Source organism: Pongo abelii, chromosome 9 (genome assembly GCF_028885655.2).
Source record: "Pongo abelii isolate AG06213 chromosome 9, NHGRI_mPonAbe1-v2.0_pri, whole genome shotgun sequence".
NCBI classification, from domain to species: domain Eukaryota; kingdom Metazoa; phylum Chordata; class Mammalia; order Primates; family Hominidae; genus Pongo; species Pongo abelii.
In genome coordinates this window covers 73,169,400-73,182,357 of record NC_071994.2, presented here as the reverse complement: position 1 = coordinate 73,182,357, position 12,958 = coordinate 73,169,400, and the positions used below count along the sequence as shown (strand labels likewise).

The following is a 12,958-nucleotide window of genomic DNA, read 5'->3' as shown; positions in this document are numbered from 1 at the left end:
GTTCCAACCTTAAAAAAACTAAAGTATGCTGTCACCAGGTGATGCTGTTACCTCAGTCCTGGCTTTCTTATCAATCAGGGTTCAACTGGAGAAGCAGAAAGAGTAGTAGATATATATTAAGAGATTTATTGCAAGGAATTCACTTGCACAACTGTGGGGGCTGGGAAAGCAAGTCCTATATCCATAGGGCAGGCAGTAGGAAGGCAGGCTGGAACTCTCAGGCATGAGTTAAAGCTGTTATTCATAGGTGGAATATAATCTTCAGGGAAGCTTCAGTTCTGCTTTTAAGGCCTGATTGAATTAGGCCCACCCAGATGACACAGGATAATCTCCTTTACTTAAAGTCAAATAATTATACACTTCAATCATATCTACAAAATACTTTCACAGCAACATCTAGGTTAGTTTGAATAACTAGGGGCTTATAGCTAGCCACCAAGTTGGCATATCAAAAGACCACCACACCTATTTAGATTGGTATTTCTAACCCCATGTTTTCTTCTAGGAGTTGTATGGTTTCAGGTCTTAGATTTAAGTCTCAACTAATTTTGAGCAAAAATTCTTTAACAACTTTTTAACTCTCTTGTGCACACTATTTCAGGCAATGTGTCTCCCAAGTTTACTCCATACATTTTTACTAAGCATCTGCTAAATTCAGATGAATCTCCAACAAATAATTGAATACTATGGTAATTAAAATAATCTATTTAAATATTAAAATATAAATCCCACAACATTAAGGTAGTTGCAAACATCTCTAAACTCCCTCACCCCTGGTTCTAGTTCCATATCATTATGTCCTCTTTGGAAAGAATAAGGGGATGGCCTTCCTTCACCTTTAGGGATAGAAGGAGAATGTTGATGGATATCATGTGGCAAGTATGGGGGATGTTGAGTGAAAACACATGGATGAGAAGAAGAAGATATAAGGGTCAAGTAACCAGTGAGATCTTCCATAGACTTTGGATTAAAATATAGTTGCAGTCTGACCTGTAAGACTTAGTTCATCTCTGTTTGGGAAGTGTTAGTTTAGTTAGGAACTTAGAGAGGAAGGTACAAGATGGGGCTCCTGGGGAAAGGAAGTAAGAACAGACTGTTGAGCCAACAGGAAAACTTCCCAATGTAGGGGAGAAGACTGGGGTGTAGGGCCTTCCACAATCTACCACAAGTGCATATGGAGCTGACATCTCTCATGTCATTATCTCTTGGGTACCTAAGGTTGGGTGTGGTGGCTGTCAGCACAGCACAGACTCCTAAGCAGTGAGGAATTATAGAAATGACACCCACATTTTAGCAGAATTCAGGCCCCTCCCATAATCCTAATCTTGTGGCCTTTCTTTAGGTTTTGGTCCCTGAGCAAGGAGGGGGGTTAGTTTTAAGGAAGGACTATTATCATCCTTGCTTCCAAGTTAAACTATAAACTAAATTCTTCCCATGTTTAGCTTGGCCTATGCCCAGGAATGAATGAAGACAGCCATCCTGTGAGGCTAGAAGCAAGATGGAGTCAGCCACATTAGATTTCTCTGTCATAATCTTTACAAAGGCGAGTTTTCTTTTTTCAACTTTTTAGATTTGGGGGTATATGTGCAAGTTTGTTACCTGGGTATACTGCACGATGCTGAGGTTTGGGTGTGAATGATCCTGTCACCCCGGTACTAAGCATAGTACCCAGCAGTTAGTTTTTCAACTTTTGCTCTCCTCCCTTCCTCCCTCGTCTAGTAGTCCCCACTTTGTTACCATCTTTATGTCCATGAGTAGCCTGTGTTTGGCTCCCACTTATAAGACAGAACATGTGGTATTTGGTTTTCTTTTCCTGCATTAGTTTGCTAGGACAAAGGCGATTTCAAAAATTTATTTGCATTTTGTTTTAACATAGTTATGACCCACCTTCTGAAATTATACAATTTGGTGTAACTGTCTTCACTGAATATATCATGGGCATCTCCCTCATGTTATTAATAATTTTATTTTGAAATGGCTGTGTAGTCTTCCATTGACTAGATGGACAGTAGTGCTAATTGTTGTTCACTAATGCGATAACCAATTTTCACTGTTATTCATTGAAGAATATCTTTATGCATAGGGCTATTTCCCAATGTCAAGTTATTTCCTTAGGATGGATTCCCAGAGGTGGGATTATTGAATTAAATAATATGAAAATCTCTGAGGCCTTTATTACATATTGACAAAATGATTCCAGAAATGTTTGTATCCATTTACATCACAACCAGCAAAGATAAATGTGTCTGTCTTGCCAGTATTGAGTATTATCATCTGACTAAATATTTGCTAATGTGATAACGAAAAAGTAGTGACCCACACTCCCCTCGGCAGGCACTAACTCCCTCTAGCTCCTTCCACACCTTAACCTCCCCACCTACGGTCGCTCACCAGGCTTGGACAATTCCTGCAAGAGACTTAGGGAGATCAGCTCCACAGGCTTCTATGCTTTGACCTTTACCCCCATGGCAGGACCTTGACAGGATCTACTGGTAGCCCTCTGAGATCTAGGTCAAAGTTGAGGCCAAGAACAAGGTGGGTTGAGAGCCAGGGATGTGTCATGTGTGCATGCACATGTCTGTGTGTGTGTTGGGGAGTAGTTCAAAGGAAGAGGGGTTAGGGCGGGTGGAATGAGGCAAAATCATCCAGAGCTGAGAAGTCTAAATCTGGAAGGAAAGGGACGGGAACAGGGAGAATGGTTTTTTCTGTCAGAGAGAGCTGAGGGGGGAAGTGGCAACAATGAGAGATGCTCTGAGTTTGAAAGAAGGTAGGAGAAGGAAGTTGCCATGACCCACTTATGGGGAAACTCTAGAGGGCGTCTATGTCTCATCCTTTACTTTGACACCAGAGACCACCCCCACGCTCCTGGATCTGTCTGCAGAAGCTGTCAGATGCTGGGCCCTTCCCTTCCCAGAGATGCCTCTTTGACCCTGCTACAGCCCCTGCTCCTCTTCTGTCTTTCCATCCCAAAGCCCCAGCCCTGGGGCACAGGCCTGAGCTGCACATGCTAGAGAGGGCTTATTAGTGGCTGTGTCCAGGAATTTAGACAGCTCCTTCATTTGGCTTTCTTTCCACATCCTTTCAACGTCTTCCTTCCTCGTCCAAACCATTCAAGTAGGAGGCGTGGGGCCGGGGGCAGGAGTTTTAGGGGAGGTAGCCTGGTCAGAGAGACCGGAAGGAGATGAAGCCATGCTTCCCTATTACTCTTTGCTGCTGTGTTCACTTCTGACCTCCACACAAAGTCTCTCCTCACCTTGCCTGAAAGGATACCTCATCCTCTGCAGTGGAAGCTTCTGGAAGACAAGATGGTCCCTTTCTTCCTAATACTCATGGCCTTTCCTGCCAAATGTGAGCACATGCTGACACAGACACACATTTCTTCAGGCTCCACATCCCTGCCTCATGATTGGGGATGTGGTCACACCCACAGCACACACCCCCTTTTTCTTTATCCGTTAGCGGATGCAACATTTTACTCTTCTGGAAAAGTCAGAAAACTGTGCCCAAGAAAGGTGCATTCCAGAGAGAAATAACATTAAAATTAGATATTCCAAGGGGCACAGGAGTTGGCCAGTTGTCTAGAACACTGAAAGCATGTGGCAGCCCCAGAGAGCTCCAAGAACTTTGATGTTGTCACTTGTCACTTACTGAGAACATGGACAGAAGGTGCTTCAGGTCCGTGAGGGTCAGAGATGCAGAGGTCACAGAGCTGCCCCAGGAGAACTCTGTATTTCAAAAGCCAGTGTTCCCTCATGGTAAGGAGGTAATATCCCCCCGGACAGCAATCAGAGCCCAAATGGCCTTCTATCACCACAGCAGCTATGCTGGGGAAGGCGATGATGGGGAAGTACAGAAGACTTGACCTGGGTCTTCAGTCCGAGATCAAACATTTCAAATGGAGAAGAGGGGACAGTCTAGGCATGAAAAGCACATGCAATGTTAAAGAAACATCACTATTAATCATATTCAGAGTTCTCAAGTATGTCAGGATTAAGGAACGAGGACTGAATGGGATAGACTGAGGCACAGTTTTTTAAATTTTATTTTTTATTTTTAGGAAGCCCTTTTGCAAGCCATACAAGATATAATAGAGATCTCACCAAAGATGACACCCTAAAGATGGAGAGGAGAAAACAAAACTTAAGTCCCATAAAGAAGGCAGAAACATGTTTTTGGTTGATCAAGATGAGTTTGGGCCAAATATAAGGAGGCTGCTTCGCTGGAGGGAATCACAAAGCCATCTGGGGCAGGAATGTTGATGAAGTGACTTCCCTGCTAAAGCTTGCTTGCTGGGATCCAGATGCCTCTGCAGAGACAAAGGTGGTTCAGAGTTCATGGGGAAAAGAGGCAGGGTTTGTGGCTGAGAAGCAGTGCCAATGGGGAGAGTGGCAGTGTCCAGAGAAAGCCATCAATAGTCAGTGGATCCTTGTGATCCAATACTCAGTGGACAGAGGGTTAGAGGGGCTGTGTTTCTTCCTCCATCATTGAAGCCAGGACTGAAGAAGGGCCGCAGAGGTCCTGTAAAGGCACATTCAGAGAAGGAGTAGATGAGGGAGCCATGGTCAGTGATGTTGTAAAAGGAGACCATGCCGGCCTCATAGTCCAGGAAAATCCCAATTTGGCATGGAGGCACCTGAAGGTGGAGGGGAGTCTGGGGGTAGGTGCCAGCCTCATATTTTTGTTTGTTCCACAACCAAATTGTCCAGAAGCCACTCTTGCAACTAAGCAAAAAGTGCCCCTTCCTGCGCACAGAGTCTTTGCAGACACCCAGGTCCCAGGCCTCCTTTCCTGTCACATCTACCTCCCAGTAATGTTTTCCAGAGTGGAAGTGCTGGGCACCCAGGACCATAGGATAACTATCAAATCTCTTTTCATTTCCAGGTATGCTCTGCTGGCTGTCTCCAAGCCTCACTTGTCTCCGATCTTCTGAAAGTATGAGCCATGGATTGGCTGTGTCTGGATCCAGAGTGATGTGGACTGCAGAGAGAGGACCACAGTCAGGCCTTGCATGGGGGGAGTCACTAACTCTGTGCCTGTGGTGGGGGGATTTTGTGTAAACTCCAGGGTAAGCATGAGGGCTGAACCTCCCTGTGTGAGGAAATGACCATCAGCCAGTTCTGGCCTCGGTCCTGACCTTTGAAGAAACCATCTTCCTTACCTCCATCTCTGTTCCCCCTGCTCTGACCTGCCATCTCTCCTCCAAGTTGCCATCCAGGCTCCCTGACCCTGGGATCTACTCTGCACCCCATTATCCCCCGCAAAACTCCTAGAACTTGCCTCACCTGCACATGTCCTCAGCATCTTCTTCAGCCCTGGCACATGGCACACACTCCTGAGTTCTGGAGAGGCAATATCCAGGTCCTTCAGGTTCCAGGACTCACTCCTGGGGGAAAGAGAGTTTGAGACTCCTGTCTCCTACTCCTATCCCAAACCCTAACACTATAACCTCCATTGTGGAGGACTCTGATAATTTAATTCAACTCAAATTTACAAACACCTCTGGTGTTCAAGTCTCCAGGGGTGGGTGTGAGAGGTAAACAATGCAAGATTTAGTTTCTACCCAGGAGTTCCTGGTTATAGAAGGCTCTGCCACATGTGGACAGTCTGTCTCTCCTGTCTAAGCCTGAGGTTACCTGGCAAATGCATTCAATTTCATTTTAAAGGCAAGCCATCTGAGACAGGCTGAATCACTTCTGCAAGGAACCTCAAGGAGTCTTGCCCACACTGTGGGTCTTACTCATGGCTCTTTTTGGGAGGTAACTGGTTAGATTCCACTGAGAAAAGGAGTCCCAGCAGGCCATGTCCCGGTAGTCTGAATTCTGGGAAGACCCAGAACTTCCCAGGATTTCCCTGTTTGGCAGGGCTTTACTGTGTGAAGATGTTATGATCCAACTACTGTGGGCAATCACCAATTGAGATGTCCATTTATTAGCTTTCTGAGACCAGAAAATATTTTATAGAGAATGAAGTTTTTGAGAATAGGAAGCCAGATGGGGAAAACTTCAGTGCATGTACTTCTAATTCAATAACCTTTGTCATAGGCATATATGCTTTCTGCTGGCCCCTCTTCTAACAAAGAGAACTCCTCCTTACCTTTCCAGGACAATTATCACCTCCTGAGGAAAAAAGAGACAGAATGTAAGTTCTGGATTGCTGGATCACCACTGAGACATCAGCCCTGTGGGTGATGTGATCCATCTTTGGTCCCTGGGGCACTGTTCCTCTTCTTCCTCTGGTCCAAGTCCCCAAAGATGATTCTGACCAGCTTGAAGCAGAAAGGATGTGTGGCTGCTTGTGAGGTAACCAGAAGCCCAGCATGGATGTGACCTACAGCTAGGGAAGGGTTATCAGTTTCAGGACTCTGACTCAAAGACCAGTTTTTTTTTCCCCAGGGGAGAAAGAAATGAGGGCAGAGAGGGCACATAGCCCAGCTTGGCTTAAGCCCAGAAACAATCACAGGCAGAGAATGGCCAAGTTCAGGTGTCTAGAAACTGCTCTATTCCACTTGTGGACTAGCATTGCTTGGGAAGGAAAGGTTGGTTAGTTAAAGCTCCCTTGGGTACTTAATGTTGCCTCTTCTTGTATGTGAAACCAAATCACTGAGAATATTTTTGTTGTAGGGATTGGGAGCCATTACATGGGAGCTAGCAGGCTCCTAGACTCAGTCAAAAGTGTGTTAGAAAGCCTGGTTCATGGCCAGGTGTGGTGGCTCACGCCTGTAATCCCAGCACTTTGGGAAGCTGAGGTGGGCAGATCAACTAAGGTTGGGAGTTGGAGACCAGCCTGACCAACATGGAGAAATCCCATCTCTACTACGGATGCAAAATTAGCCAGGTGTGGTAATGTGAGGCTGAGGCAGGAGAATCGCTTGAACCCGGGAGGCGGAGGTTGCAGTGAGCCAAGATTGTGCCATTGCACTCCAGCCTGGGCAACAAGAGTGAAACTCTGTCTCAAAAATAAATGAATAAATAAATAAATAAATAAAAAGAAAGCCTGGTTCAATGTTGGGCAGAAGAGAGCCTGTCAAGTCAACCCAATACAATTAGGTTTTCTGCACAAACCAGAAAGCAATGGCTCATGACCACTCTGAGTGACAGTGAACAGGTGTGGGAAAAGAACTGTAGAATGTTAGAACAGAAGGGACTTGTGAGACCATCTAGTCCACAGTTTCCTACAGTGAGGCAAACATATCATTGGTGGATGCAAGATGATTCTAAGTGCAACATACATTGATTTTTAAAAAGGTCCTGTACTTATTTTCATGTTTACTTTGTGTCTTGAATGCAAACCATTCATGGGTTTGAATTCTACTTCATTTAAGAACATTCCAGGGACCAGGTGTCCATTTATTTGAATGGCAGTTCCAGATAGCTCTGGTCTTTTTCAGTTATTCCCTAAATTGTAGAAGGGAATCTCTCCCTGTCTCACCTGCAGCAGTTCCAGTGCTGAGCTGTGGCACCTTCGATCTAGCTCTGAGATGAGCTCCTGCAGGGCCTGGCTCTGCTGGGCCAGCTTGGCCTCTTTCTCCCCCAGGATTCTCAGCTGCTCCCTCTCATCCTTCTCCAGCTCCTGCAGCTGCCTCTGTTCTTCTTCAACCAGGAAGTTTTTTTGCTGCACAAACTCTGCGTGAATCCTAGATTTCTGTGTTTCCACTGTTTTCTTTAGTGTCAAGGGAAAGAGAGAGGTGGTTTTTATGAAAATCTCCCAAGCTTTGGGAATGGAGGTATTGGTACCTATTCCTATCCCCCAGAGACTCCACTCTGGTGCTGTCTGGGAAAACACACACACACACACACACACACACACACACACACACAGTTTTGCTTGGGAGGTAGGTGGTTGAGGTTCTGGGACAGTGAGGGGAATGGACTTGGTGAGGGCACACTGTAGCTGGCCTACAACCACAGCTACATGAATATATGGCATTGGGGACTTTTTCCAACCTCTCTTCCAAACCCAGTCACACTCAAATGTGCTCCTGTGTCTTCCTGTCTCAGTGAGTTACTGAGAAAAAATCACCTGTTCCCACCTCCAACAACCTCACAAAGCCAGGCTCACACCACCACCTGTAAGTCCTGGGAAAGGGGGCTTGGGGACATTCTTTGCTTTTTCTCTCCTGTTAGTAACTGGAAGGTCACTCGATGACACATGAGGGTCTGTTTTGTCACCACAACCCAACTCACACCCTACCTCAATCCAAATGTTCCTCTTCTGGGATCTACTGGGGATGGGCTCCTTCTTCTCCCCTCTCATCCCTGACATGCCCCACCTCTCCTAGGAAATCATCAGTGCAGAACAAACATTGATTCTTCATTATATTTTGGACCAGAGATCTGGTCATGGTCAAGTAACCACCTGGTCAGATGGTTTCCTTAAGTTTATTCCTCACAGCCCTTGTCATTTCCTGAAAGGCTTAACTAGCAGTTGGGTTTCTCCTAGGATATTTGTCTCAGACATCCAGGTGCTGATGCCATCACACCTCTGAGATTAGACTCAGAGGAGCTCGAAACTTTAGGGTATAGCTAGATCCTCTCAGCACCTTCTTCCAGGATTCTTGATCTTCAGGCCCGATGGGGAGCTCCCCTTTGAACCTGCATCATTTTTATTCTCCTCTATTTGTAAACCTAGAGAGCAGCTGGTTTCTGGAGAGTGAGATGGACCAACTCTATCACTGCTCAGACAGGCACAGCTACGGTTAAGGCTGTGAGTTGAGGACTCTGGACCCTGCCCAGCCTTCCAGCCTAAGATCCCCTTCAGGATGTCATTCTTGCCTTCCAGTCTGCTCTCTTCATTGCAATTTCCACTTCCAACTTCTCAGCCAACTCCTGCTTTCTTCTCAGTTCCCCTAATGCCACCTGGAGCTTCTCCTGCAGAGAAAGACAGCTTATTAGTCCCCATGCAAACCAAGTAATAGGGTGGGGTAATCCTTGCAGCATTTTCTCATGCATATCTCCTACACCTCAGGAATGAGGTTGGGTTTAACTTGTAATTCTCCTCCTACATTAGACATGGAGAGAGGTAAACCCCTCCTTTCTCTAAACCCTCCAATCCAGAGGTGGTCCTCTCCCATTCCCTTCTCTGAAAACAAAGCACTCACCAGGGCCCATCTTCTTTCTTCCTGTTGTGTCTCTAAGGCCTCACCTGGTACTCCTGTGCAGCTTCCTCAAGAGGGACCATGGCATGGTCACGGTGTTTCCGAGATTGGGCACACACCCAGCAAAGGGCCTTCCCATCTTTCTCACAGAACAGGTGAAGTCTCTCTCCATGCACTGCACACCGTTCCCCCTGTGTGCCCTCTCTGGCCTCCTGGCTGATTTCTTTAAGGTTGTTCACCATGTTGGCTAGCTGTCGATTGGGCCGGAGATTCTTGAGCAGAAAGCGCTGCCGGCACACAGGACAGACGCTGCCCCCACCTTTCCCAACCTGAGAGATGCATTCCTGGCAGAAGCTGTGGCCACACTCAATGCTCACAGGCTCCATGAAGGGGTCCAGGCAGATAGGGCATGTGACCTCCTCCCACATCATTGTCAAGCGTGCTGCTGAAGCCATTGTCAAGCGTGCTGTTAAACAGCAGTGTGGAGACCTTTAGGGGGGTTGGCTGGGAGAGAAGAAGAAAGGGGAAAGAGAATATGAGAAAGTCTGTGTAAGAAAAACAAAAAGTCAACATAATCCCTATCAAAATACCAATGACATTCTTCACAAAAATAGGAAAAAAAAATCCTAAAATTTATATGGAATCACAAAAGACTCAGAATAGCCAAAGCTATCCTGAGCAAAAGAACAAAACTGGAGGAATCACATCACCTGACATCAAATTATATTGTAGAGCTAAAGTAACCCAAACAGCATGGTACTGGCATAAAAGCAGACAGACCAGTAGAATAAAGAACCCAGAAACAAATCCGTACATCCACGGTGAGCACATTTTCAACAAAGGTACCAAGAACATACAGTGAGGAAAAGACAGTCTCTTCAATAAATGCTGTTGGGAAAACTGGATATCCACATGCAGAAGAATGAAACTACACTCCTATCTCTCACCATATACAGAAATCAAATCAAAATGGATTAAAGACTTAAATCTAAGGCCTCAAACTATGAAACTATTACAAGAAAACATTGGGAAAACTCTCCAGGACATTGAACTGGGCAAAGATTTCTTTCAAATATCCCACAAGCACAGGCAGCCAAAGCAAACTTGGACAAATGGGATCACATCATGTTGAAAAGGTGCTGCACAGCAAAGGAAACAATCCACAAAGTGAAGAGACAGCCCACAGAATTGGAGTAAATATTTGCAAACTATCCATCTGACAAGGGATGAATAACCAGAATATATAAGGAGCTCAAACAACTCTACAGGAAAAAAAAATAATAATCTGACTCAAAAATGGACAAAAGATCTGAACAGACATTTCTCAAAAGAAGTCATACAAATGACAAACAGGCATATGAACAGTTGCTCAACATCATTGATTAGCAGAAAAATGCAAATCAAAACTATAATGAGATATAATCTCATCTCAGTTAAAATGTCTTTTATCCAAAAGACAGGCTATAACAAATGCTGGTGAGGGTGTGGAGAAAAGGGTACACTCATATGCTGTTGGTGGGAAGGTAAATTAGTACAATCACTACAGAGAACAGTTTGGAGGTTCTTCAAAAAACTGAAGACAGAGCTACCATATGATCCATCAATCCCACTGCTAGTATATACCCCAAAGAAAGGAAATCAGTATATCAAAGAGATATCCACACTTCCATGTTTACTGCAGCATGTTTCACAATAGCCAAGATTTGGAAGCAATCTAAGTGTCCATCAACAGATAAATGGATAAAGAAAATGTGGTATGTATACACAATGGAGTACTATTCAGTCATAAAATATAATGAGATCCTGTCATTCACAACATGAATGGAACTGGAGGTCATTATGTTAGGTGAAATAAGCCAGGCACAGAAAGACAAACATTGTATGGTCTCACTCATTTGTAGAAGCTAAAAATTAAAACAATTGAACTCATGGAGTTAGATAATAGAAAGATGGTTACCAGAGGCTGGGAAGAGTAGTAGGGAGGGTCTGTGCGTGAGGGAGAAGGTGGGATGGTTAATGGGTACAAAAGTGGAGTGAATTAGATCTAGTATTTGATAGCACAACAAGGTGACTATAGTCAATAATTTAATTGTACATTGAAAAATAAGAGTATAATTGCATAGTTTATGTCACAGATGATCAATGCTTGAGGTGATAGATGCCCCACTTACCCTGATGTGATTATTACACATTGTACACCTGTATCAAAATATTCCATATACCCCATAAATGTACCTACTATGTGCCCACAAAAATTAAAAATATACTAAAAAAAGAAAAACAAAATGATGCAAAGGAAAATAAAAAATAAAAATAGAAATAATGGGTCAGGCACGGTGGCTCACACCTGTAATCCCAGCACTTTGGGAGGCCGAGGTGGGTGGATCACCTTAGGTCAGGAGTTCAAGACCAGCCTGACCAATATGGTAAAACCCTGTCTCTACTAAAAATACAAAAATTAGCTGGGAGTGGTGGTGGGCACCTGTAATCCCAGCTACTTGGGAGGCTGAGGCAGGAGAATTGCTTGAACCTGGGAGGCAGAGGTTACAGTGAGCCAAGATTGTGCCATTGCACTCCAGCCTGGGCGACACAGCGAGACTCCCTCTCAAAAAACAAACAAACAAACAAACAAACAAAAAAAAAAACAAAAAAAACAAAAGGCCAGAGATGTGCCAGAGATGTGCCAGAGATACTTCATGCTTTGAATATATCTTCATTAATCCCTCCTATAACGGCGGAAGTCAGTTGCATATATGTATGTAGGTGTATATGTGTGTATACACACAGAGCAACAGGAACTGTGGCCAGCACTCCCTGGGCTCTTTTCTCAGCTGCTCCAAACTTAGTTTAGTTCCTGACAACACTTATTCTAGAGCAAAGAATAATTTTGAAGGCCTATACATTTCTGGTTGAACATCCTAAACAGCCTGCCCCTCTCACCTCTGGAGGACTTTTGGACCTGGGAGTCTCCAGAATTGCAGACCTCCCCAACACTGCGCTCCCTACCCTCCTGGCTAGGCTGTAGTCCTGGCTATCCCAGCCACACCCAGCCCTCATCCCAGGTCAGGTGCCAGCATGGGGGCAGCCGGGCCCCTTCCCCTTCTGGGTAACTCCGCAGTCACGTCCACAACCCAGCCTCCTCCCAGGTAGGGGGCAGCCGGGCCCCTTCCCCTTCTGGGTAACTGGGCAGTCAGGTCCACACCCCAGCCTCCTCCCAGGTAGGGGGCCAGCACCGGAAGCGCAGCTGGTCGTGGGTTGAGGGATCCCTGGCGGGAGAAGGGGCAAATGGGACAGGCTCAAGGATGGAGACTGGTTGGAAGTGGCTCTGCAACCCTGGGGCAGGGGAGAGAGGTCCCCTAGGAGGGCAGGGGTCCCTTGATCTAGTGGGGTTCACTCACCTTTACAGGGGACTCAGCGCTGGTAGCCAGCTCCCTATTTCACTTTCAGTTTCCGCTCAGAGGCAAGTCTGAGAGGAAAGGGGAGGGAGGAGGAGGAGCCGTGGGAGGAGTGAGGGAGGAGCAATGGGAGGAGCAGAGCCTTGAAAGGGTGTGTGGAGAAATGCGGCTGAGAAGGAAGAGAAGTCAGAGTTGGGCTGGGGGAGGCTTCAGAGGCTCTGCACGCCCGGGAGGCTTCAGAGGCTCTGCACGCCCAGGAGGCTTCTCTGAGACTGGGAAGGAGTGGAAACTCAGTAGCCCGTGGTCCTGGGTGCGCGCTCCCTCCCATGTCTTCATTATCTGATTTGGTAAAATATCTACAAGACCGGGGAGTCTGGGCTGCTTTCTTTGACACTGGTCATCACCCAACACCTAGATGCTATGTCCACGTCTGGAAGCTGCTTTTAAGGAAGTTTTGATGCAGAGAAGA

At 45.8% G+C, this 12,958-nt stretch overlaps 1 protein-coding gene across 2 annotated transcripts; it reads right to left on the bottom strand.

Annotated features, from left to right (window-relative positions):
• Positions 1-4,010: 4,010 nt before the first annotated feature.
• Positions 4,011-12,580, bottom strand: TRIM21 (tripartite motif containing 21). Of its 2 annotated transcripts, XM_009246739.4 has the most exons (8): positions 12,493-12,580; positions 9,142-9,598; positions 8,772-8,867; positions 8,191-8,274; positions 7,429-7,659; positions 6,094-6,116; positions 5,283-5,383; positions 4,011-4,977 (listed from the first exon to the last, which is right to left on the bottom strand). In XM_009246739.4, exons 2-8 carry the CDS (start codon positions 9,547-9,549, stop codon positions 4,409-4,411), a joined length of 1,512 nt encoding a protein of 503 aa, XP_009245014.1. In that variant the 5' UTR covers positions 9,550-9,598; positions 12,493-12,580; the 3' UTR covers positions 4,011-4,408. The 2 variants fall into 2 exon arrangements, with proteins under 2 accessions (XP_009245014.1, XP_002822205.1); XM_002822159.5 differs by lacking the exon at positions 8,191-8,274 and having other exon boundaries at positions 4,013-4,977.
• Positions 12,581-12,958: the final 378 nt, after the last annotated feature.

Coding starts and splice junctions, on each gene's coding strand:
- TRIM21 (XM_009246739.4), bottom strand. CDS start 9,549: ATGGCTTCAGCAGCACGCTTGACAATGATGTGGGAGGAGGTCACATGC. Junction 8,868..9,141: donor AAGCTGCACAGGAGTACCAG/GTGAGGCCTTAG, acceptor CTTTCTCTGCAG/GAGAAGCTCCAGGTGGCATT. Junction 6,117..7,428: donor CAGCACTGGAACTGCTGCAG/GTGAGACAGGGA, acceptor TTTTTTCCTCAG/GAGGTGATAATTGTCCTGGA.